The sequence below is a fragment of the Lampris incognitus genome, chromosome 20 (assembly GCF_029633865.1).
Source record: "Lampris incognitus isolate fLamInc1 chromosome 20, fLamInc1.hap2, whole genome shotgun sequence".
Classification (NCBI taxonomy): domain Eukaryota; kingdom Metazoa; phylum Chordata; class Actinopteri; order Lampriformes; family Lampridae; genus Lampris; species Lampris incognitus.
The window spans coordinates 15,982,609-16,009,051 of record NC_079230.1 but is presented as its reverse complement, the minus strand read 5'-3'; the positions used below and the strand labels follow the sequence as shown (position 1 = coordinate 16,009,051).

General features: G+C 41.5%; 2 protein-coding genes across 6 annotated transcripts in view; one reads left to right on the top strand and one right to left on the bottom strand.

Moving 5' to 3' along the window:
* zdhhc21 (zinc finger DHHC-type palmitoyltransferase 21) overlaps nt 1–6,948 on the bottom strand; it is a 14,483-nt gene extending 7,535 nt beyond the window's left edge. The window contains exons 1-5 of one of the 3 annotated variants that reach the window (XM_056300382.1): nt 5,141–5,179; nt 3,709–3,893; nt 3,256–3,354; nt 2,798–2,909; nt 1,911–2,049 (exon numbers count right to left, since the gene is read on the bottom strand). In XM_056300382.1, the coding sequence (XP_056156357.1) occupies nt 1,911–2,049; nt 2,798–2,909; nt 3,256–3,354; nt 3,709–3,862 (504 nt within the window). In that variant the 5' untranslated portion in view covers nt 3,863–3,893; nt 5,141–5,179. Of the gene's footprint in view, nt 1–1,910; nt 2,050–2,797; nt 2,910–3,255; nt 3,355–3,708; nt 3,894–4,850; nt 4,909–5,140; nt 5,180–6,744 lie in introns of those variants that run through there. The other 2 variants (XM_056300381.1, XM_056300384.1) reach the window with 2 other exon arrangements.
* On the top strand, nt 5,663–26,443 carry plaa (phospholipase A2-activating protein). Of its 3 annotated transcripts, none has more exons than XM_056300380.1 (14): nt 5,663–5,673; nt 6,955–7,148; nt 7,335–7,435; nt 8,251–8,371; nt 8,879–9,046; nt 9,330–9,465; nt 9,982–10,151; nt 10,325–10,476; nt 10,778–11,000; nt 22,552–22,617; nt 22,737–22,808; nt 24,040–24,147; nt 24,588–24,758; nt 25,769–26,443. In XM_056300380.1, the coding sequence occupies exons 2-14, from the start codon at nt 6,977–6,979 to the stop codon at nt 26,335–26,337; spliced, it is 2,229 nt and encodes a 742-aa protein (XP_056156355.1). In that variant the 5' UTR covers nt 5,663–5,673; nt 6,955–6,976; the 3' UTR covers nt 26,338–26,443. The 3 variants fall into 3 exon arrangements, with proteins under 3 accessions (XP_056156355.1, XP_056156353.1, XP_056156354.1); XM_056300378.1 differs by lacking the exon at nt 5,663–5,673 and adding an exon at nt 5,998–6,392; XM_056300379.1 differs by lacking the exons at nt 5,663–5,673; nt 22,552–22,617 and adding an exon at nt 5,998–6,392.

The following is a 26,443-nucleotide window of genomic DNA, read 5'->3' as shown; positions in this document are numbered from 1 at the left end:
CCCAGTCTTTTGTTGCCCTTGTCCCAGCTTCTTTGGAACGTGTTACAGGCATCAAATTCAAAATGAGTGAATATTTGCAAAAAACAATAAAGTTTATCAGTTTGAACATTAAATATCTTGTCTTTGTAGTGTATTCAATTGAATATAGGTTGAAAAGGATTAGCAAATCATTGTATTCTGTTTTTATTCACGTTTTACACAACATCCCAACTTCATTGGAATTGGGGTTTGTAAAAATATACACACACACACTGAACAAAAATATAAATGTAACACTTTTGTTTTTGCTCCAATTTTTCATGAGTTGAAATCAAAGATCTAAGACTTTTCCCATGTACACAAAAGGCATATTTCTCTCAAATTTTGTTCACAAATTTGTTTAAATCTGTGTTAGTGCACACTTCTCCTTTGCTGAGACAGTCCATCCACCTTACAGGTGTGGCATATCAAGATGCTGATTAGACAGCGTGATTATTGCACAGGTGTGCCTTAGTCTGGTCACAATAAAAGGCCATTCTAAAATGTGCAGTTTTCTCTTGAAAAGAGACATTTATTAGGCACTGAACTATGGATTTCACAGATATGTGGGGGGAGTCAGAAAACCAGTCAGTATCTGGTGTGACCATCATTTGCCTCACGCAGTGCAACACATCTCCTTCGTATAGAGTTGATCAGGTTGTTGTGGCAGGATCTGGAACACGCTGTCGTATATGCCGATCCAGAGCATCCCAAACATGCTCAACGGGTGACATGTCCGCTTAGTATGCAGGCCATGCAAGAACTGGGATGTTTTCAGCTTCCAGGAATTGTGTACAGATCCTTGCAACACGGGGCCGTGCATTATCATACTGCAACATGAGGTGATGGATGAACGGCACAACAATGGCCCTCAGGATCTCGTCACGGTATCTCTGTGCATTCAAAATGCCATCCATAAAATGCACCTGTGTTCATTGTCCGTAGCATATGCCTGCCCGTACCATAACCCCACCACCACCATGGGCCACTCTATTCACAACGTTGACATCAGCAAACCACTCGCCCACATGACGCCATACACGCTGTCTGCCATCTGCCCGGTACAGTGAAAACCGGGATTCCTCCATGAAGAGAACATTTCTCCAAAGTGACAGACGCCATCGAAGGTGAGTATTTACCCACTCAAGTCGGTTACGACGATGAACTACAGTCAGGTCAAGACCCCGGTGAGGACGACGAGCATGCAGATGAGCTTCCCTGAGACGGTTTCTGACAGTTTGTGCAGAAATTCTCTGGTTATGCAAACCAATTTTTGCATCAGTTGTCCGGGTGGCTGGTGAAGATGCCGGATGTGGAGGTTCTGGGCTGGCGTGGTTACACGTGGTCTGCGGTTGTGAGGCTGGTTGGATGTACTGCCAAATTTTCGGGAACAACTCTGGAGACGGCTTATGGTAGAGAAATTAACATTCAATTCATGGATGACAGCTCTGGTGAACATTCCTGCAGTCAGCGTGCCAATTGCACGCTCCCTCAAAATTTGTGACATCTGTGGCATTGTGCTGTGTGATAAAACTGCACATTTTAGAATGGCCTTTTATTGTGACCAGACTAAGGCACACCTATGCAATAATCATGCTGTCTAATCAGCATCTTGATATGCCACAACTGTCAGGTGGATGGACTATCTCGCCAAAGGAGAAGTGCTCACTAACACAGATTTAAACAAAATTTGTGAACAAAATTTCAGAGAAATAGGCCTTTTGTGTATCCATAGAAAAAGTCTTAGAGCTTTGATTTCAACTCATGAAAAATTGGGACCAAAACAAAAGTGTTGCGTTTATATTTTTGTTCAGTGTTTGTGTACATATATATATATTTGTGTGTGTGTGTGTGTATGTTTGTATGTATATATACCACTGCTGTGCCTTTACCTTGTCTAATCCTTTCAGCGGCTGGAAGTAATAATACTGACAGAAGTCCAAGGCCAGGGTGAACATACTGAGGACCTGAGTGTAAAAACAGAGCTGTAGGAAGAGCCAATGGTTGTCTTCTCCCACACAGTTATTGATCCTGAAGGGGAAGAAGGACAAAAAAGATTTTAGGGAATATTTTGCCAAACATCTCGTAAATATAAATCAAATTATATGCTGTATACACTACATTGTAATACACGCTTCACAATATTGCTTTTAAGTACTGCTGCAGGGTCCCATAGATACAATCCTGTAGATTTACATGCAAGCAAATAAACTTTTCAATACTTCTTGTTGCCGGCATATTTAAGACAACAGAAACCCCTCAAAAACATGAAGTGTGTTGTGGTTTCTCATTTTAATGGTTTCCATCAGGTAGAATTTTCTCACAAAATTAAAACCAAAATGGCACAGAGTGTTTTAAATCGTCACCATAAAAGCCAAACACGGGTGGAAAAGGCCGGTGGTGGTGAGTGTGAAGCAGAAGCGAAGTTGCTGTGGCTGTCAAGAAAATATAAAGCTCATAATAAATACTGAAATATCAATAGCTAAATCTAAGGTTCAACAGTGTTTTTTCTGTGGTTCAGAGATGGGGAAGATGCTGCCACAGTAGCCGTAAAGTCACCATGGTGACTGTTTTGAATGGCTCGCTGGGATTTATGTGTTCAAAAACCAATGCACTTGTATCAGTCAATAAACAATTATCTTCAGGACTGTTTTAACTGGTTTTACATAATTTCTAAGGTTGGGGTGTCTTCTATCATTTATCCCCATTTTGCTTTTGACAAAAAGGCTATATTGTTGGTTTATTGTTTACTTGAGGAGTTGTCTGTGTGCAGCCATACCAAGGGCAGTGATGGTCCATTCTGCGGACACAGTGACCACAACGACTGCAGTGGTGGGACCTTTTGGGTCTCATTAAATTGCACTTGTTGCACAACTCCCAGTTCTCCCGCTCTATGAGATGAAATGGACAGTGTGTTATGGGGTTATGTGGATTACGTGGCTTCACTGACATAGTGCATAGCAAATTTAAACCTTATCTACATGAGTTCAATGACAGACTGAAAATGTCAATCCCCCTAATCTCAAAAGAGAACTATTTTACTTGACATGAGTTTCACATCACTGCACATATATTTTTTTACAGGAAAGTAAATCTACTCCTCATCAACAGATAGTTTTGTCAGCCTTTCTAATCTAGATTTTGGGAAAAATTAAACTAAATAGACACTTGGAGCCAGAAAAATAAAAATAAATAACTAAGATTTTAGCTTTCAAAGGAGACGCTCTGGTTCCATACCAGCATGAGGTATGTAAGGGTCTGTAGGAAGACGGCCAGGGTCCGCTGTGGAAGCTCTTAACAAGGCCGAAATGCAGAGGCCTGATGCGATGTAATAACCTGAAGTAACACACAAATGATAAGGACGGGGACAAGTCAGCCAATTCTGTTAGACAAGTAACATACAAATATAAATATGACACTTCCCATTCCAACACATTGTTGTATCTTTCTTTTAAAACTAGTGATTCTAAGTTAATTTTACAATTGCTTTCCTCTTCTGTAAAGCTATGACCCAGTATATTAGAGAAAATTGTCTACCCTATCCAAAACATTATAATTTGTTCCTGACCCAATCCAAAAAGTCTCAAGCCATTTTTTTTTGGGGGGGGGGGGGGGCTGGACCAGCAACTGAGTAATGCCATCTTCTGGAACTCAACACAGGAAGGCGGTTGCGAAAACAAAATTACTCACAGACAACTATGGCCCAGGGGATGTGTCCTTCATTGTAGTGCGGAAACAGCACTAACTTGGGAATGAAGAATGTGTTGTACAGCCAGATCCCAAACACTACACCGATGCAAAGCCATCCCATGGGGTCCACCACGAAGTGCAGCCGGAGCTTCATGGCTCCTGTCACACAGGGGTCACAACCAGACCTTGGCCCATAGCACACAGAATTAAAATAGTGGAACTCATCTCCACGGATTTGTGAACTTAAAAAGTTTAGAAAACAGGAGTTGCAGACATATAACACATGTCTCACACATTAAATAAATTAATGCTAGGCAGGAGGCATGATGGCTTGTGATGGACATGCAGCCTCTCCAGTGTGTCCATCTGCCTTTTACCTGCCTTTAAGCTTGAGCCAGAATTGCATTACAGTAATATAGGGAATGAATGAATGACTGCATCGACATAAATGCTGTTTAAAATCGTATATATTTGAGCTAACAAATTATAACCTTACAATTAACAGTCAATGGTTCTTTGAAACTTGAAATGCATTATTTCAATTTATTCCCATTTTTGGAACCTGATTTGTTTCTTGTTTTGAAAGAGGCTGGCAAATTTACTGTAAAAGTCCCCAAGGATAATCACTAACCGAAGAAGTCATCTTAAGTTTAATTTCATCACAGTGTTACAGGGGACACAGTCATCTGCACTGAAATACCGAGTTACTGGCCAAATGTTTTCCAAAACGATATATACAGCGTTACATAATAACGTTCGCCCTATTCTGCGTGTTTATGGGCCCAGCGTGCTATCCTCCCAACAGTGGCACTCAGCTCCTGTAGGCATAAACATCCAGCACATAGCCAAAGACTTTGTAGTCCGCAACAGGAAATCTGAGGACGACAGCATGCACAATCGACATACTTTTCACAAATCAAGACTCCGCCTAGGTTGTTAACCTCACCCGCTCATTCCCATAAGAACGTAGGCAGCCTCATCAATGGATGCTGAACGTGATCAGTGCTGGGCTTGGCTCTGCCCATATTGTGGGTTATTTTATGTTAACCTATCATCAGACCCAAAATCAAACTCGGTTTAAACGATTTCGTGCGTGCGACGTGGTTAAATGAGATACCGCCACGAAATTAAAGGCTACATACTTGTTATCGTTGCCTTATTCAAAGCCAACACCGATGTAGGTGCACTTCCTCATCCGAGCGTGTGCGGATTGGACAGGTGGGCGGGTGGCGAATCCGGCTGGCTGCAACAGCGCAGTGCGCCAGTCACTAGCTAACCAACCTGGATCGGACGGAAGCACGGTCACAAAGCCCTTTTCTCTCATCCAATGGCACTTCGTCGTGCTACACTTAACCCTGACTTTGATCGCAACCCAACCCCCTCCGCTTACATTTTACCCCCTCCTGTTAAGTTATGTGCAAGACATTATTACCTTCAGTTCATGAGTTTGTTACAGTTGAGAGACGTTTTGAACTGTTCTGAACCTACGTCAGATCTGATTGGTTTGGAGGAGGAGGCAGGACTTTCATCCGATCTAGGTTAGTGAACCAGTAACTACGCGGATGGCTGCAGTATTGCCAGGTCCGCGGTTTTCCCGCGAAATTGGGCTACTTTCAAGATGTTGCCGGGTTTTTGTTTTTTTTTTGCCCCGCGGGTTGAGTTTTTGCACGCAAATTACATTAATTGTATATTCAAATAAAATAATTTAAAGATGGGCTATATTTCAATTTAAACACTTTTTAAATTCAGCAATTTACACAACTATAGCGCTGATACGATCGTACTCAGACCCTAATCTTAACCATTAGTGCGAAAGAAGCCAACCTGACTCCACATCAGCACTTGGGCGCGCCCCTCGCTGGGAGAGAGTGAGCCTGCGCGCCCGCCTGACTCCCACTCTCCCAGTGACTTGTTGAGCTAACGGGAGCTACGTAGCCATCTATCCAGGAAGAAAGATGACACCCGGTAAGTGGGCAAAATATGGAAAGAGATGCAATTAGAAGTGGGAAAGCGAAAACGGCCTGAAGGATTGGACAGAACGTGTGGCCGGGGATGAAACCAACGCTTTCTGTCGGTACTGCAGATTCGAGCGCATCACGGTGATCAAAACAGAGAAACACATTCGAGTTCTGGTACTGGGCTGCTCTGGGGCAAGTTTTGCCTTTGGGCTAGTTTTGATTGGCCATTGGGGTGGTTTTATTCCAAAGACCTGGCAACCCCGTTTGGCCGTGTTTTGCTCAGTGCTGAAACCTGCTGGTAAAAGTCAAGTTAACACGCTTAGTGAAGCAGTCGAACAACTGCTCGCCTGCCATGGATCACCACTGTCTCTAGGGGGTTTCACAGAATTTTAAAAGCCCTCCAAATTAACTGCGTGGATGCGCATGGGCTTTTAATTCGACGTATAAACAAATCAACGGAAATGTCTTTCGGCGTCAAGTGACGTCATTCAACCTCCGCCAACGTCAGTCACCGGTTTTATTTTGTTTATCGTAACACTGCTGTAGTTTCATCGTGTTATCATATCGGCGAGAAGAAATGGCGTTGTCCAACTCGTACAGACTCAGGTGCTCCATTCCTGGGCACGAAATGGATGTTAGAGGGCTCGCAAGTGTCGCACTCCCTGACGGAGCTTTTGTGTCTGTGTCCAGAGATCGAACCGGAAGAGTCTGGGTCCCCAACTCCAGGTAGCTAACATTAGCCGGCCTAGCTAATCTAGCCAGCTAACAGACAGCAACCTAGCTAAATTAACTACTATCTGGTAAGCTAGCTATGCTAACTCATGTTTGGCGGTTAGCCACTTATGTTTTGTTCAACTTTACAGTTATTTTTCAGCAACTAATGAAAAGCTTTAGTCAGAGCTATCCATCTTAGCATCGAGCGGATACACGTGTCAGCGCTAAAGTAAAACACTCATCATAACGTGAATGAACTAACGTCACCATTAGCCTATGAGCTTGCGTATGAGCGTGTCGATTGATTACAGTATGTTATCACTTCTGTAATATAAATAATAATAATAATATTAATAATAGTTACCCTTTTAGAAATCCCGATGAAGAACTACTTCATTTCGCTCAGCAGAAACGCCATTAAACATCGGCAGCCACTTAATTTTCTCAGCTAACCAAGTTCAATTTATTTAATTCTAGATGATTTATAGTCATCGAGTTATTTAAAAAAGTTTGCTGCGGGTCAGCCAACCTAATTGACCTAACATGTCCCTCCCCCTTCTTCTCACCAATTCAGCCCAGACAAAGGTTTCACAGAAATGCACTGTATGTCCGGCCACTCGAATTTTGTATCCTGTGTATGCGTCATCGCTCCTAGTGAAATACATCCCCGAGGACTTGTTGTCACTGGTGGAAATGACAATAATATTTGTGTTTTCACAATGGACCAACCACAGCCCCTGTACACTCTCAAGGGTCACAAAAACACAGGTAAGCTGTAAACACTGGGATTTAAATTCAGGTGAATTCTGTTCAGAAAGCACTATGGTTACAATTCACACCTTTTAGACTGTAATTGATGTACCACTATCAATAGCTGTCAATAAGCTTATTTGAAAAATATACATTTACAAGATACATTTCAAGACCTTTAACGGCCTGCTGCCATGCCCACAGTTTGCACTCTTTCCTCTGGGAAGTTTGGGACATTATTGAGTGGCTCCTGGGACACCACAGCCAAAGTCTGGCTCAATGAGAAGTGCATGATGACTTTACAGGTAAAGCCATCCACGACAATACTCTCTAATCTCCTTAGCAAGAGTCCAACTATAGGTGTCTTGTGGTTCTCTCCCCAAGAGGCAAACGTCAGTCAGAAATTCAGTCAGGTGTCAGATATTTCACTTCGATATAACTGTGTGCCATCAATGAAGCATTTTACATTTAAATTTTTATGAGAGAAGTGCTAAAGTAACTGCAAGGAAAGTATTCAGTGGAATGAGAACTCTTAAACCAAAACTGATTTGGATCCATTAGGCCTATTCTGGTAGAGATGGGAAAAATACTGATTGCATAGTTCTCGTTCAAGTCTTTAGCTCGGAATGGGAGCAACGAGACCTGTCGATAGTTTTGGACTAGATTGATTAAAATCAGTCGATCGAGCTTTATTTGAAGAACACAGTACAAATATTAAAATGCAATGATAAGTGCTGTGAATGAAACCAAGTTAAAAGTGCAACACAAAACACAAGCAGTTAACTATATAACATACACATTATCACTATTTACAATAATAGCATAAATCATTTTCTAAATTGTGTGCTCCCAGTAATTCTCTGCTCATATTCAGAAAAATATGATAATGTACTTAATATTTGAGAACTCATGTCAACACCGACGGGAATTAATTTTTTTGATGTGTCCTGTCAGAAGTGTATAACTGCTTAGCAACAGAACTGTTTTTTCATATCACAGCCATTTCTGAGATGGATTATGGCTGATACATGCACTTCTACGGGGTGCCTTAAAATTGTGTTTTGATTGAAAAGTCTGCCACAGGACCCTACAGAACATGTACTTTTTAACTTCACTACAGGGCCACTCTGGCGCAGTATGGGCAGTAACCATTCTACCTGAACAAGGTTTAATGCTGTCTGGATCAGCAGACAAGACCATTAAGCTTTGGAAAGCTGGCCGCTGTGAGACGACCTATACTGGTGAGCAGTTGTGGGTTGGGGACTTTGGATTACTATTTATAAAATCATGAATAAATTCATTTGACTTCCTGCTTTAGATTTACATTTCTTTTTTTCCATACAAAGTAGTTGCTCTGTGCTTTTTGGCTGAAGGTTTCACATTAATGAGTCAGCTAGAATTGGTCAATTGTATGTTAACTTGCCCGTTTATCTGTCATATGCAGCCCACCCCAAATTTTTTTAAGATAATAAACACTATGAAAAAAAAAACAGCTGAGATTGTTAAAACAATATCACAAGTTTTAAAGCATAAAATGTTATTTTAATTCACTTAGTCTTGGTGAGTTATTTTATTTTTTATTTTTTTAAACTGGTATTGTTAAACTTCGTCTGTACAAAGTGAAGCGTTTTGGACATGTGTCATAAGTCTGAGACAAGCTATGATGCCCTGATAACTGTTATAGTGAGAAAAAAAATACTGGGGTTTGAAAACCAGAAAAATATCATATTTTTGTTCCTCCTTTGAAGGCCATGAGGACTGTGTGAGGGGGTTGGCAGTGATCAGCAATACAGAGTTCATCTCTTGCAGCAATGATGCCAGTATCAGGAGATGGCTGGTAAAAGGCGAATGTGTACAGGTCTATTACAGCCATACCAACTACATTTACAGCATAGCTGTGTTCCCTAATAACGAAGGTTTGTTAATGAAATCTCTGTGATAGATTAGATTGAATTTTGCCCAATCCACAACTGTAATGCTCAATAAGATCTTCAGGATATACTTTACATGAATGCTTCAACAATTGATGATGAAATGGTATTTTCCTAAATATTGTGAAGTCTTTAAAGATTTAATGACGACTCTTTGAATGTATTTTGGTCACTCGCTAAAGCGCTGGTACTGGTTTGTTTTGACCAACATTTTTCTTCTGCTTTTCTGGCTAGCTCACCCTAACCAGACTGACTTTTCCCATCTCAGATTTTGTGAGTACAGGAGAGGACAGGTCTTTGAGGATATGGAGGAAAGGAGAGTGTTCCCAAACCATCCGCCTCCCTGCACAGTCGGTGTGGTGCTGTTGCATTCTGCCAAATGGAGATATTGTTGTCGGTGCCAGGTAATAGAACCCATGTGGTAGATAGATTCCTGATCAGTCCCTAATTATTTACTGGATTGTGTCTACTAGTGATTATGCATGCATTTTTTAAGATCAAAAGAGGATATCTGCACACTGAAAAATAAAGCTCCCAAATACTTATTCAATGCAACATTTTGGTCAGTCATTTCTATGCCTTTGTGACCGAAACATTACATTTAGAAGCTTTATATTTCAGTGTGTGGATATCCTCTTTCGTTCTTTATTTTGATTTTTGTTTTTTTTTATGCTGCAACTGAACCTTAATTGTGCTGGATGTGCACACCAATATATTTTTTCCTCGTCACACCTGTATTTTTCACATAAGAGATACTGAAAAATAAGAAATGCTCTTAAACGAGTTGTCAGTAACTCGCTGTCTGACACTTATGCTTCTTTTGAAATTTCACTCACAAAAAATGACAGAAGACCTACAAATGAAAAAAAAAATAGTTGGTAGTTTTTCTTTTGACCTTAATGGTGCATATTTCTCTGCAGTGATGGTATGATTCGTGTGTTTACGGAGTCTGAGGACCGTGTGGCCAGTCCAGAGGACTTGCAGGCCTTTGAAGATGACCTCTCCAAAGCCACCATTGACCCCAAGACAGGTGACCTTGGAGACATCAAATTAGAGGAGCTTCCTGGAAGGGAGCACCTCAATGAGCCTGGTAATGAATTGATACAATTGTGTCTTGTATCATCAGTCTCTTGTTTCTCTATCTTGCATTAAATCACTGCATCTGGCATTACTGTGATTCAGCCTGTGCTGTAGAAAATGTCATTTTGGGAACCTCAAAGCTATTTCTCTGTCAAAATTTGTTGGTTGTTTTTTTTCCTACAGGGAATCGGGACGGACAGACACGACTGATCAAAGATGGACAGAAGGTGGAGGCATACCAATGGAGCATCAGTGATGGCCGATGGGTTAAAATTGGAGATGTAGTTGGTGGGTCAAACCAACAGACATCCAAGACAGTGATGTATGAGGGAAAGGTAAGGTGCACAAGGGCTGTTTTAGGCTTATAACAAAAAAGGACTTTTCGGTCAGGTTTTACTGTTTGCCTATATTAGGCATTTGACAGCCTGTTCATCATTAAGACAACAACAAACATATTTTAAGTATAAAATAAAGGAACATAATATCTACGAAAGCATATCTATAATAATACTGAAATATTTAAGTTGGCAATTTTGAAAAAAATTGTGTCCATGTGAATTATTTTCTCTATGAGGTCAAGATTTGTATGAACACTTAAACAAGTAACCATTCTTTTGATTCCCAAACTCCCAACAGGAGTACGACTATGTCTTCACGATTGACGTGAATGAGGGTGGGCCATCCATGAAACTGCCTTACAACGTGTCAGACGACCCCTGGCTGACAGCACACAATTTCCTGCAGAAGAATGACCTCAGCCCCATGTTCCTGGACCAGGTTGCCAACTTTATAATAGAGAACACCAAAGGACACGTGTTGGGAACAGCCCAGCCAGAAGGTGTGGTGGACCCATTCACTGGTAAGTCACTGAAAATGAAATGGCGAAGGGGCGCATGCATGAGTGCTGACCCTAGGTTCCTGGCCTATCTGTTTTTCTGTCTACTTAGTATCAAAGTCAGTATCAAGTTTTTATGTGCAACAATTCCACACCCGACGATCTTGTTAGACAACACGATTCAAGCTCATAGCACTGGTTTGGACTCTGACGATCATCCGTGACATTGTAAGTGCATTTGGAATACTACCCATGCCTATATTTCCTGCTTAGACCCGCAAGGATTTGCTGAGTCTCTGACATACAAGTAAGACGCTTCCAAAACTTCTCTTCAGCTCTCTTGAAATTATCTGTCCCACACATCGATCAGCCCATTCTAAAATCCAAAGGGGAAAGGAAAATAAGAAGCCAGAGGGGGAATTCAGAACCCACTCAGGAAGTTGATTCCCTCTCCCAACATTAACCCTATCCATCATTTGCTCAATACGGAATAAAATGCACGAACTTGCTGTTCATGTCAAACGTGACAGAGATTTCAACAGGACCAAACTGATTGGCTTCACTGAAACGAGGTTGACTTAGGATGTAACAAACATTGATCCAGATCAGGGGTTGGCAGCCTTTTTGACATGAAGTGCCAGTTTGAAATGTTCAGTGAATTAGTGTGCCATATCACCATTATTTTTTTTTTTAAGATCTCAATCAGGACATTGTAATGACCATTTTTACTAATCTTGTTCATCAGCAATACACTTCTGTATTTCAGAAAGTAAGGAAGATGTTTGACACAGGAGCAAGTTTCATTGTTTACTTAAGTCTGCCACTCACTCAACGCATGCGCACCCCCCCCCCAATAAACAGCAGCTATTATCACGGCAACCTAGCGTTTCAAAATGCTGCTTTCAATTCACTAATTTACCAAGTGCATTGGGAGCAAAAAGGGAGATTCAAGTGTAACAAACAGAAATACCAGTAGGCTACTATACAAGAATGCTGCCATCGCCTAGTTCAGCGGTACTGCTGCTGATGTTGCGCTGTGAGGACAGCTCCCGTACATGTCTGAAGTAGCGGAAAGTGGAGGTAGCAGCATCGCTTGAAAAGCTGTCCATGTTTAGAACATGTCCAAAACAGTGTGCCCTGTACCTTGCAGTCAGAGATTGAGCTCGTTGAGGTGTCCCATAATATCCGTGAGAAACATAAGTTTCACAACCCACTTCTCATCCTCTAGTTCGGGGTAGTCTTGGCCTTTTTCAGCCAGGAAGGCCTTGATGGCATCAAAGCAGCCGACAAACCACACCAAAACCTTTCCGCAGCTTAGCCACCTAACCGCTGCGTGGAGAGGGATATCTTTGTAAGCGCAGTCCATTTCCTCGAGCAGGGACTGGAACTGTCGGTGTGTCAGCGCAGATCTCTTAACTATGAAGTTAACAACCTTTACCACCGTAACCATAACCTCAGTAAGACCTGATTTTGATGTCTTTGCACAGATGTTTTCTTGGCGAATTATGCAGTGGAGTTTTATGATGGGGTGACCAACTTCTTCCTCGATTAATCTGACAGCTCCCCTCTGTTTTTGACCATGGCAGGAGCGCCATCTGTTGTCACTGTGAAGATCTTCCTGATGTCAATTCCTCGCTCCTCAAAATGTTCCATAAACATCTTGGCTATGTCCTCACCTTTTGTTGTGTCAGGCATTGGCTTTAGGCAGCAGAGCTCCTCTCTTACAGCCAAATCATCACAATACCTTGCCATGACTGCCAAAGGTGGCATGTCATTTACGTTGGTGCTCTCGTCAAGGGCTATGCTAAACACCACTGCATCTTTCAGCCCAGCTGTTTGCTGCTCGTTGACATTACATGCCATCTCCTCAATGCGCCGCTCTACGGTTCTAGCTGACATGGGAATGTCCTGTATTCTTGCCTTGATTGCTTCTTTGTTTGGTAGGCCGTCAAACAGAACATCTGACGTACACAGAAAAGCCTCCTTGATATAATCACCGTCAGTGAACAGCTTTCCGCGTTTAGCAATACAGTGAGCAATGCGATAGCTCGGTTCAGTCGCATGGTTTTTAGCTGTTCCAGCAGCAATGAGTTTGAGGTGGTTAGCTTGCTTTCCATAACTAGACACTGCACGTCTGATGGATTTTGCCTTGTCTGCCTGATCTTTGAAAGTTTTCTTGTGCTTTGTCTCGAAATGGCGTTTAACACTTGACATTTGGCAAACAATGTTTTCAATACAAAAAGCACACACAGCACGGTCCTTCTGAGGAACAAAATCGTACTCCTTTGTCCATGAGGGATGGAAAGGCTGAACGTCTCCTTTAGCTTTCTTAGCTAGCGGGGCTGCCATAGTGCCATTACCGATCTTGAACTGCTGCACTGCACTATGAGTGGGAGGCAAATTTTCGAAACGTAGGATGACGGGGGAAGGTTCATTAATATTCATGAGAGAATATTCATGATCACATAGCCTCCAGTTATAACAAGGCGCTATGTAATTCTGCTGATGAACCGTTCTTCCTACTTGGACAACAGGTGCGATACCTCTGCACTCTTTCCAGACTTTGAACAATATGTAACATGCCTGACAAGGCTGAACAGAACTCTAGATCAATTCAGTAATGTAGATGGCACCTATGTGTCTGGGTCGTGCCTTCCTCTATGAAAGTCAGATTATAATGTTAGCCTCCTCCTACCAAAGCACTCTCAGCTGCTAAAGAGAGCTAAACCTGCTGTCCAGTATATTCAGGCCTGGACAAAAGACTCTGGAAGAGTGAGGGGCTGCTTTGAAGTGGGACTTATTTCTTTATGACCAGGGTTACCTAAACAATTAACTACTAAATGACAACATTACCAGCTATGTAAACTTTTGTGCAGATTCTTTTATTAAAGCAAAGGAAGTCAGAATCTACCCTAACAATAAACCATGGGTTAACTTCTTCTTTCAGCTTGTTCCCTGTTTCTCAGTGGTCACCACAGCAGATTTTATAGTTTCTATTGGTACCCTGTGAGGGCACAGCACCAGTGGCGGTCGTTGTTAACCCGGGCCTTGACTGATCTGGTAGTGAGCCTCGACTGGTCAATCTATTGTCTACTTAATCTGCATAAGGATTTGGCAAAATTTTACATCAGATGCCCTTCCTGACACAACTACTAACCTTGTGGATGGGGACACAGGTAAAGTGCTGGATGCCATCCCAGTATTCATGGACTTGAGCCCATGCCTGTCGCATGAACCATGGGTTAACAGTGAACTGAAACTTCACATAAAGCTGAAAAAACAAGCCTTTCTTCAAGATGACTCCCAAAAATGAAAGCGCTGAACAAGGAGATAAGACACATGATCAAAAAAGCACAGACAGACTATAAGGACAAGGTTGAGGAGAAACTGAGAACTGGTAATGCAAGAGATGCCTGGAGGGGATTGAAGAAAATGATAGGGAGGCAGCAGAAACCAGCCCCTCGGTGTGATCATCCTCTCAGTCTCTCAAATAATCTGAACTCACTTTATTCCAGATTTGATAAACAGGACCTCAGTGATGAGTGTGAGGCTGTCTGCACTGGAATAAACCCCTTGGCCTATGATCATCCAGGAGGGTGAGGTCATCTTTGTTTCAAAGGGTCAACCCCCGCAAGGCTGCTGGCCCAGATGGACTCAAGGGGAAGGTTCTAAAAGAATGTGTGGCCCAACGGGGATTTATCCTCACCCAGCTGTTCCAAATATTCCTCAACACAAGCTTTGTCCCCCAGACCTGGAAGACAGTGACCATCATCCCCTACCAAAGACATTTCATGGCAAATCCCTAAATGACTTCAAACCCATCACTTTCACATCTCTACTTGGCAAATGTATGGAGCATCTAATTTGTAAAGAACTCTCATCTCAAAAAGCTGCTTTTATAGGCCCCATGCAATTTACTACCAGGCTAATCGAGGTGTTGAAGATGCTACACTCGCTTTCTTGGATAAAGTCCACTGTCATATAGACAAAGCCAACGCTCATGGACTTTCCCTCTGCTTTTAATACAGTGCAGCCCCCACTTCCTCTTAAAGCACCTGTATGACCTGAACGTCAGTGACAATCTGGTCCTTTAGGTCAGGGAATTCCTGAGAGAACGACCCCAGCATGTCTGTATTAACAATACCCTTTGTGACTGTCTTGTTCTGAATACAGGTCTCCCTCAGGGATGTGTACTACTTTCCCCCCTAATGTTCTTAATATACACAAATGAAGTAGGGCTGGGTGGTACATCGACTTTTTACGTTATTTCGATATGTTTTCAAACAGGATATAGGATGAGACAACACCGTTTATATTGATATAGTTTGATGTTGCGTTAAAATACATAACCCGTTTCTTAAATCCGTACCAGTGTTTGCATCTCACCTTGCTCACATTCTCTCTGCACAACACCACCCCCGCTCTCCCCCCGCGCACAAACCTGGTAACTTGTGAAAAACTTGTGAAAAACTTGTGAACGAGTGGGGACTCACTCACAAGTTGTGCTGCAACATGGAGGGAGACACAGCACCGGTCCACACTGCTGAAGAAGAGCTGGTTTGTAAAAAGAAAAACCAACGGTTCCAATTATTTGCAGATGGTTTGGATTTAAAATATCAGATAAGCAGCAGAACAATGCCATATGTAGAGAATGCATAAACAGGTTGCATCCAAAAGTGGAAGCACTTCAGAGCTCTTCCACCATTTACAGCAGCACCATGAACTGCAGTATGAAGAGTGTATTAAACTTCGTGCTGCTGCTGCAACCCCAGCCACGAAGCCTTCGCAGCCTTCTGCCCCGAAACAAAGCACGTTGCAAGCTTCATTTACCCGTAGTGTGCCCTATGAAAAGACAAGTGCCAAGTGGCATGATATAATGGGGCAGTGGCCTACCATGTTGCTAAAGATAACAACAGACATCACCATACATGAAAACAGTGGGACAAGAAGGCTTTAAAAAGCTGCTAAAAACTATTGACCCAAGATATCAGTTGCCCAGTCACAACTACTTTGCACGGGAAGCACTGCCAGAAATGTACATGGAGGTCAGACAGAACCTTACCGACCAGCTTGCAAAAGTAACTCATTTTGGACTGACAACAGATATATGGTCAAGCTGGACATGCGAGCCATATATGAGTTTGACTGTACATTTCATTGAAGACTGGGAGATGAAAACTGCGTGTCTCCAAACCAGCTATTTCCCCCAAGATCACACCGGAGAGCATATACCTGAAGCTCTGCAGGATGCCCTTACAAACTGGAAGCTCAACGAAAAGGGACTGGTTGATATAACAACCGACAATGGGGGCAACGTTGTCAAAGCGGTGGAACTGCAGAAGTGGCTGAGGATGCAGTGCTTTGGTCACCGACGGCATCTGGCCATTGGTGAGTGAAATGTTTAAGGAATTTATTTTGGAAAAAGAAAAAAAAAAGATGCCAGGACTATCATGCTCAGGAAAACGATTGTTTGCAGTAAGAACCACTTACCACTTGCCTAATGACCATAAGAAAATCTGTTTGAAATATTGAGGCTAAATGGGGACGCGTCAGTAATACAGTACAGCTGCTGCGACTGAAATTGTTATTTCCATAAATATTATATGTTAATATTAATGATTATATATTAATATATGTATATATTTCCATAGTTTAAACACACACATCCCTATTAAACACAGGTGGTCTCCCTCTAAATAAAAAACAAGACTAGGTCAAAACCTAGTATATGGCTGGACCGTGTATAATTCACAAGTGTGGAAACTAATGTTCGGCCTAGATGATGTTAATAATACTACTAGTTGATGGCGTTCAGCCTCCCTCAATTAACGGCAGGAGGTCGCAGGACTCATGAACTTGCTAGGCATGCATTAGAAGTTCACTTTAATTTATTTGATTGATTTATATATATATATATATATATATATATATATAGATATTGATATATATAGATAAATAGATATAGATATATAGATAGTAAAATTCACTGTTAAGATGTGAAGGATGCATTGTGTGTGTGCATGTGTGCGTGCGTGTGAGAGAGAGAGACAGTGCTGTGGCGCTTAGTCCTGACAATTGTGTTACTACAGTGGTAACCACTGTGTAGGGTTATCAAAATGTTAACATTAAAATTCAAATTAATGTTGTTGCCCACTGTTGTGGTCCAGCCAAAATAAAATGAAAAAGATTTTAAATACATTTTTCAATTTTATATTATAGGACATGGCATGGATGACAGCCGCATCACCTGGGCCATTTCTCTGTGTAAGAGGATTGTCGGCAGCTTCTACAGCTGGAGGAAAAGAAGAGAGCTGGCTGAAGTCCAGATTCAGCTGAGTCTGCCGGCTCATCACAGTCAGCCACACGCTGGGGATCAAGGCAGCAAATGATCGAGAGGGTCCTGGAGCAGGAGGGAGCGCTCACAAAAGTCCTGTCCACTGACAAAAAGTCCAGGCATCTTGTCCCTACATGGCAGGACACAGAGGTCCTGGAGGCGGTCCAGAAGGCTCTGAAACCCCTTCAGGACTTCACCGGTGCTCTGTCGGGTGAGGAGTATGTCACCCTCATATGTCAGACCTATGCTACACCTTTTCAATACAAGTCTCCTGACACATGAAGAGGGCGATAGCGAGCTGTGCAAATTGATCAAGACCTGTACTGTGGATTACCCCAAAGCCAAGTATGCCGACCCAGCCACCAGTGACCTGTTGGACATGGCCTCACTTGTGGATCCATGGTTCAGCGCCAAATACATCCCAAGTGAAAAGATTGATATATTGAAACGCAAAGCTGTCCTGGAGGCGGAGTCTCTGCTGGCTGATCGGGGCAGCTGTCAGCCACCAGCACCCCTCTGACACAGAGGAAAGCAATTAAAAATGAACTTTCAAGCTACTTGCAGTCAGTTAGTGTAGTGTGATACAGATCTTCTCAAGTGGTGGAAGGAACATGGAATTGTCTTTCCAGCACTGATCCACCTGGCAAAGAAGTATCTTTGTGTACCAGCCACCAGTTCCCCTTCCGAAAGGGTTTTCAGTTTGAGTGGTAACATTGTAATCTACCACAGGGCATCCCTGAAGCCTGAGGCTGTTGATAGGCTAGTTTTCCTTGCACAAAACCTGTAAGAGATGTACAGGGCTACACAGGAGGAACCGTCTACCTCTGTAGAAAATGTAACTACTTTGTCAGAGTAAGTAGGCCTGTTGTTATTTTTGTTCTGTTTACATTTTTGTAATTTGTTACGCAGCTGTCCAGTTTCCTCCCACAGTCCAAAGACATGTAAGTCAGGTGAATTGGCCGTACTAAATTGTCCCTAGATGTGTGTGCGCGTGTGTGTGTGTGTGTGTGTGTGTGTGTGTGTGTGTGTGTGTGTGTCAGCATGTCAGCCCTGTGATGGCCGTCCAGGGTGTCTCCCTGCCTGCCTCCCAATGACTGCTGGAATAGGCTCCAGTATCCCCGTGACCCTGAGAGCAGGATAAGCAGTTCAGATAATGGATGGATGTAATTTGTTACATTTTGCGGTTTGCATTCTCTGAGATAGGCTTATTTTTATTTAATATAGGCTATTTATTTTAGATAATTTTTCATTTACATGTTGATATATTGTGCAGCTATATATTTTAAAACAGGGAAGGAAACCCTGTCTTTACATTTTATTTTGATCTGTTTGGTCTGTTTTAATTGTGCTTGTGACATCTCACATGTGGCTTTGACTTGTAATTGAACATTTAACCCACTTGGTAGAAAATATCGAGATATATATCGTGTATTGCCATTCAGCTGAAAAATACTGAGATATAATTATTGGTCCATATCGCCCAGTGTGAAAATGAAGTGCAGTGAATCAGCAGTGACCTCTCCCATGTTAGGTATGCCGATGGTATGGCCCTGGTCACCTGCCAGCAGGATATGAACAGCACCTCCTACTGCCAGTACATCAACAGCTTTGCCTCCTGGTTTGACGACAGCTTCTTAGACCTAAATGTCACCAAGACCAAGGAGCTGTGTCTAGGAGGCAAATGGAGAGCAGGCAGCGCAGGTCCTACCTACAAGCCACTCAGTATAAAGGACCAGAAAGTAGAGCAGGTCACCCAGTTCAAATATCTGGGAACAGTAATAAACAATAAACTCACCTTTCAGGACAGTGTCGACTACATCTACAAGAAAGCAAGGCCTCGCTCTTCTCAGGAAACTAAGGGGCTTTAACACCAGCCAGCACACCCTGTCCATGGTCTACAAATAACTGAGAGTGTTCTCACATTTAACATCGTCTCATGGTATGGAAACCTCTCAATAAAACAAAAGAACAAACTGACACAGGTTGTCAACCAGGCCAGCAAGATCACTGGACACAAACAACTCCAACCCCAGGACTTCTTTTTAACAATCCACAACCAAAAAGGCAGTCCAGATCTACAATGACCCCACACATCCTCTCCACTCAGCATCTCAGTTGCTGCCATCAGGCCGCAGACTGAAAGTCCCATTGGCCAGAAAGAATGGTTACAAGAAATCCTATATTCTGTCCTCAATAAGAACCTGTTATAAGCTCCCTCCTTTTTTTTAGGCTGCTCTGCAACCAACACCATCACCTATTTTAATGTACATTTATTTATTTACCATCACATATTTTATATATGATGGTAAATAAATATATGTATTTTATATGTGATGGTAAATAAATTTTATATGCGATGGTAAATAATGTATTTTATATGTGATGTTAAATAATTGTACATTTATTTACCATCACCTATATTTTAATTAATTTAATTTTTGATAATTTTATTTATTTGTATAGCACCTTTCTAAAACAATGTTACAAAGTGCTTCACAAAAAACAGAACAAAAAAAACCAGATAAAATCAGACAAGGCAGGAATAAGAGTAAGATCCAATAAGAGTAAAAATAAAAACAAATATCAAACATTTGTAAAAGCTTTCAATGTACATTTAATGTACATTAGGTATTGTTAGGTACAGCTGTGTATTATGTATTGTTGTGATGGTTATGACAGCTTTACATGCCAGTGAAAGAACAATCCACTCACCACTTTTATTTCTGCCACTTGCCACTTAGTCATGTTAAAATTTCATTTAACCTTAATGTATAGTTATTGTGTAGTGTTCCGTAATTTTGCATGGTGTTTGTTGTCCCATATGCCAGTGCCAAAGACAAATTTCCCTTTCGTGTAAATTTAATGGACAATAAAGTACACTTGGCACAGTGGCACAGTGGTTAGCGCGGTCGCCTCACAGCAAGAAGGTCCTGGGTTTGAGCGCCGGGGTAGTCCAACCTTGGGGGTCGTCCTCTGTGTGGAGTTTGCATGTTCTCCCTGTGTCTGCATGGGTTTCCTCCAGGTGCTCCGGGTTCCTCCCTGGCCATAATAAATTGTCCCTAGGTGTGAATGTGTCGGCCCTGTGATGGACTGGCTGCCTTTACTGGGTGTCTCCCCGCCTGCTGCGCAATGACTGCTGGGATAGGCTCCAGCATCCCACAAGCCCAAGTTGGATAAGCAGTTTGGACAATGGATGGATGGATAGATAAAGTAAACTAAATCTGAAGTCACAATAATAATAATAATAATAATAATACACTTTATTTGTATAGCATCTTTCATACATAAAATGCAGCTCAAAGTGCTTTACATTAAAAACAAGGGAAAAAAAATTCAACAACAATACAGATAAAATAAGTTAAAAGTAATAAAACACAGACCTAGGCAAAAAACATAAAACAAGACAAGAAATAAAACCACAGTACAAGATAAAGAATAAGCGTAAAAGAAATAAAATGGAATTAATTAAAAGCAAGAGCATAAAAGTGGGTCTTGAGCTGATTCTTAAAACTATCTATGGACGTTGCTTCTCTTATTTGTTGGGGGAGTCTGTTTCAAGCCATTGGTGAATAAAAACAAAATGCTGCTTTGCCATACTTTTTGTAGTTCATTCTAGGGACATTGAGCAGGCCAGCACCAGACGATCTAAGAGAGCAGCTCGGAACATAATGAGATAAGCAGTCAGATAGGTATGAGGGTGCTAAACCATGTAGAGCTTTAAACACAAGTAAAATAATTTTAAAATCAATCCTCAATGCTACAAGAAGCCAGTGTAAAGATGCTAAAACTGAGGTAATGTGATCTCTCATCCTGGTTTTTGTTATGACCCTTGCTGCCGCGTTCTGTACTAGTTGCAGCCTATTGATACTTTTTTTGGGTAAACCAGTAAGAAGTGCATTGCAATAGTCTAGACGCGAAGAGATAAAAGCATGCTTCACCTTTTTGTCATCTTCCAGGGAGAGAGTGTGATTTTTAGGTGAAAAAAGGCACCCTTTGTAACATTGTTGATATGTGATTTAAAATCCAACTCGGAGTCAATGATGACACCCAGGTTTTTTACTACAGCCTTATTCTGTACAGCCAGACTTCCCATTCTACTTTTTATAATTTCTCTCTGTGCGTTAGTGCCTATAATGATAATTTCTGTCTTGTCTTCATTCAATTTGAGAACATTTTCACTCATCCATTGTTTAATACTAGACAGACAATTCATCAAGGGATTGAGAGCATTGGGGTCATCTGGCGCTACAGATAAATATAACTGAGTATCATCAGCATAAAAATGAAAATTCACTCCATGATCACAGATAAATTTCCTCAAGCAGCAGCATGTACAGGCAGAACAATAAAGGACCAAGAATGGAACCCTGCGGAATACCTGAGAAAATTACATTTGTCTGCGACATGGTCAGAAAGACTAACAAAATAGCTTCTGCCAGTGAGATATGTGTAGAACCATGATAGGGCAGTGCCTGAAAGCCCAATCCAATTCTCAAGGCAGTCTAAAAGTATATCATGTACTGTATCGAAGGCAGCCGTTAGATCAGAGTGAAAGAATGGAAACATTTTTGTTATCAGCGCGTGCTCTGAGATTGTTGACTACTTTTACAATAGACATTTTTTATATAAACGAGAAACTTTTTTTAAGCAAACTTTTAAAGTGTTGTTGAAAAACAAATTCAAACACAAGTCAGGTGCATGTCACCTTGCTGGTTTAAAGCAAATAAGCTCCCCTATGCACAGGGAAAGAGAAAACTTTGATCAAAAGCACTGAGAAAAATTATGGAAGGGTTGACAGCTGTCCCTGTCAGCTGTCAAGAGAAATTCAAACAGTCTTATGTCCATTACGCCTGCCACATAATCTCTTTCCTCATGTCAACTTTTCAACTTCTGCCAATAGTAAAAGCTTTCTCATGACGTTAAAGATTTTTTTTAAAAATATTTTGATGTTACTTTTCAACTTTTCTTGATCACCGTTCTAAAATTTACTCTGTCATGGCTTGTTGGCAGTATGGTTGGCCACTACAATGTGGTTTGGTGACATATGCACATTTATATATTTATCATATGCAAATTAGTACTTTGAAATCTCGTACAGCACGAGAACTTTAGTATCAGTACTGTATTAGTTCAGTAACAAATAATCTCATGTTTTGTTTTAGTGCGAATCCTTTTTTGTGTGCTGCAGTATCTCTCTGCCCCCAGTGTTTTTCTCGTGACATTTGTCCTTTTCTTTAATAGGATCGGGTCGCTATATCCCTGGGTCGTCAGACTCTAGGACAGGCCTTGGAGCTGATCCTTTTACCGGTATATTTGGAGAAGCATTTTAGTAACAAAGTAGAGGAGTTTTTCGCTTGGTAATGTTTATGTGTAATGAACACATGATGACATTTTACTTTTTTTTTTTTCTTTCTTTTGTTCACCAGGTTCTGGCCGCTACATCCCTGGTTCAGGTACGACCACAGGTGGTCCTGCTGGTGCGGCAGATCCCTTTACAGGTAAGCGAAGAGAAGAAATACAATTAACTCTGTTGTTGTGTTAAGAAATCTTGTGACATTCATCAGTTTCCTCCTATTTCAGATACGTTCGTTGGTATGATTTGAATTTAAGAGTGCTGCAGACTGCACTTGTGCTTATGTGAATACACACAAAAATCCCATTGCTCAACTACATCTTGAGAAGAGTGAAAGTCCATCAAATCTACTGTGATATGTTTTGATATTGCAAAACATAAGAAAAATACATTTAGACCTACAGTAAATGAATATAACAGGCCCACACATAAATCTTACTGAATACATATATGTTCAATTTATGAATAACTGGCATTCAGTTTTCAAGGTCGTGTGTAAGAACAAATCTTGGCAGCTAATAAAGCTTTGTGGTTCCAACTTTTAATTTCTTTTGCACACTTCCTGGTGGCATGAATTAGGAGGTCGAGCGGGTCGTCTAGTAATCGGAAGGTTGCTGGTTCGATACCTGGCTCCACTAGAGAGCATGTCAAGTGTCCTTGAGCAAGACACTGAACCCCTAACTGCTCCTGATGAGCAGGTTGGCACCTTGCGTGGCAGCCTCCATCAGTGTGTGCATGTGTGAATGTGAGGCATACATTGTAAAACGCTTTGAGTGATCAGTAGATAGAAAAGTGCTATATAAATGCAGTCCATTTACTCATGCAAGTCAAGTTAATTTTATTTGTATAGCCCAATATCACACATTACAAATTTGCCTCAAGGGGCTTTACAGCAATACAACATCCTGTCCTTAGACCCTCACATTGAATAAGGAACAACTCTCTTAAAAAATAAAAAACCTTTAACAGGGAGAAAAAAATGGGAAGAAACCTCAGAGAGAGCAGCAGAGATGGGATCTCTTCCAAGACGGACAGAGTGTAATGGATGTTGTGTTTACATAATTTACCTAATACAACATTTAAAGAGGATAACAGAATTATAATGGAATTATAAGATATATGAAGAATATGATGAGGAGGATGCCAAGCAGTGTCCAGGCGCCACCGGAACAGCCCAGGACCCAAGCCACACGACCAGCATCCCCATGTAAAAAAGAAAACGGTCCTGGGCGGTCAAGACTGCAACATATATAAGAGAAAAGAGGAAATTTAAGCGTGTCTTTCCATTAACCCATTTTTAAGGATTTTTATGAATTGTGTTTAACCGTTTATCCTTGAGTGTTGCCTTTCTGCAATATATCAATCTTACACCACAGGTGGAGGTGCTTACTGCGCTGCTGCCCTCAGACAGATCCCAACCAATATCTACTACCCGAAAACAGACTGTGTGACCTTTGAGCAAGCCAATACCACTCAGATTATTGGTGGGTGTTCTGTGTTCATGTGTTGGATGATACATTACATGCTAAATTGAGTAAAGTACTATTAAATTAATGTAGTTTTGACTACATTTGTTGCAGAATTTCTTACAGGGATGAGTAGTTTTGACTACATTTGTTGCAGAATTTCTTACAGGGATGAGGTTTCTATGAACTCACTGTAACAGTACCACTAGACCTTTGGGATTACATAAAAATATTTGGATGTTCAGTTTTAACTAATTAAACGTTGGAAAACTACTTTGCCTGCTATTTCTACCTTAAAAATAGCGACATAATATTGTCCCCCAAATTGTTGAACTCGTGTCTAGGATTCTGTTCTACCATTTCGAAAGCATACAAACAGGTTTACATCTAGAAAAACTTAATTTGGAGGGTTTAATTTCACTCTAAACCCATTCAGTGGTTTGTCCTCTGTTCAACAGCCAAGCTAAAAGAACTGAACAGTGGAGCCACCCAGGTTCACAAGTTGTCGGAGGAAATTCTGGATAGCCTGGAGAGACTATTGGTGACCGTCTGTGGGCTCAAATCATTGGAGCAGCCCGCAACGATCCAGCAGATCAACCTGCTCTGGAAGGCCTCTCACTGGCCTGAAGGTAAAGGAATGGCTTTCAACCACCAGTGAAGAGGGGCCAAAAACTGACCACACATTCAAAAATGCTGAGGAAATTATGGAACAGTGCACTGTGCAAATAGAAGCCAAATTAATTTTTTAGACGTTCTGAATACCCAAAGGTAAAAAAGGGTAGCACACACAGATCTTCATGACAAAGTTTCAATTTCACCAATTGATTCTGGCCATGTCAACTAACATGCTCATGTTTCAGCCTTGAGGCCTTCATCAGACCATCCTCTGACTAACATGCTAATGTTTCGGCATTGAAACGTTAGCATGTTAGTTGACATGGTCAGAATAAATTGGTGAAATTGAGATTAGTCAACTTTGTCCTGAAGATCTGTGTGTGTTTTACCAGTTTTTACCTTTGGGTATTCAACATCAGAACTATGACTGGTTTAGCACCACAAACAAATCCTGGGAAGGTGCATCCTCAAAGATCTATTTTTTTTAGAAGTGTCAGTTATCAGTTATTATCCAGTTATTATTATCTTGAAATTTATATGCATTTGAAATTAACAGCAAAAAATGCACACATAATTTTGAAAAGAAAAGATTTACTAAATAGGAAAAATAAATCTTCTGCACTCAGATGGATGCATTTACACAGCACTTTCAAACAGGTATTCAAAATGTTCATCATTCTGTCATATTAACATCACAGTTTTAATCTCTCCCCACCCTTGACTACAAATACACAGAAATTATCCACACACTGGCAATAAGTAGTTGAAATAATTCATTTAAAAGTCAGGCCTTTCGCACACCTTTGTGACCAAAAACCGTTGTGAAGGCAGTGAATGCTTTTTTTAAAAATTTGATATAGTCTATTCACTCATATACCATCAATTCCCCAAAACAGTCTTTATTCTGAGTTTCCTCAAGCATGTGATAGAGTATTACAGTCTATTTCAACTGAGAAATAATTCCTTTGATAATCATTCATTAAGGCTCTCCCCCCCCTTTTTTTTTTCTTTTTCTGAACTCTAGACATTGTGTTTCCTGTCCTGGATATCATGAGACTGGCCGTACGCCATCCACAGGTCAATGAGAGTCTCTGTGGTGAGGCAGAGGGCATCCAGTTTTGCAACCACCTGCTTAGCTTGATGAAGCCACAGGGTCGGCCAGCCAACCAGTTGTTAGCATTGCGGACTCTGTGTAACTGTTTTAGTGGCCAGCATGGCCGAGCCCTCCTCATGGCCCAGCGTGAGATGGTGCTGTCTCGTGCTGCTGACCTGGCCTCCGTCTGCAACAAAAACATCCACATTGCCTTGGCCACTCTGGTTCTCAATTATGCAGGCTGCCTGCATGGCCAGCCTGACCTTGAGGCCAAGGCCCAGTGCCTCTCTGTAGCTAGCACTGCCCTGGAGTCAGTGCAGGACATGGAGGCTGTTTTTAGGCTGCTGGTGGCCCTGGGCACCACCATGGCCTCAGACCAGACAGCTCAGGACTTGGCTCGATCCTTGGGTGTCAACTCCCAGATTTCAAAGTACTCCTCAATCTCAGACCCACCAAAGGTGGGTGAGTGTTGTCAGCTGGTTCTAAAAGAACTACAGTGATGCAACACCCGCACCTATTATTACTCTGTTCTGCTCAAATGTTTGTGGTGGGAACTTTACTGATTGCATGTGCTGCAATGAAAAGATGTATAAATTAAAGCTTTGA

Coding starts and splice junctions, on each gene's coding strand:
- plaa (XM_056300378.1), top strand. CDS start 6,244: ATGGCGTTGTCCAACTCGTACAGACTCAGGTGCTCCATTCCTGGGCAC. Junction 9,047..9,329: donor TGTGTTCCCTAATAACGAAG/GTTTGTTAATGA, acceptor TTCCCATCTCAG/ATTTTGTGAGTACAGGAGAG. Junction 24,759..25,768: donor GGCCTCTCACTGGCCTGAAG/GTAAAGGAATGG, acceptor TCTGAACTCTAG/ACATTGTGTTTCCTGTCCTG.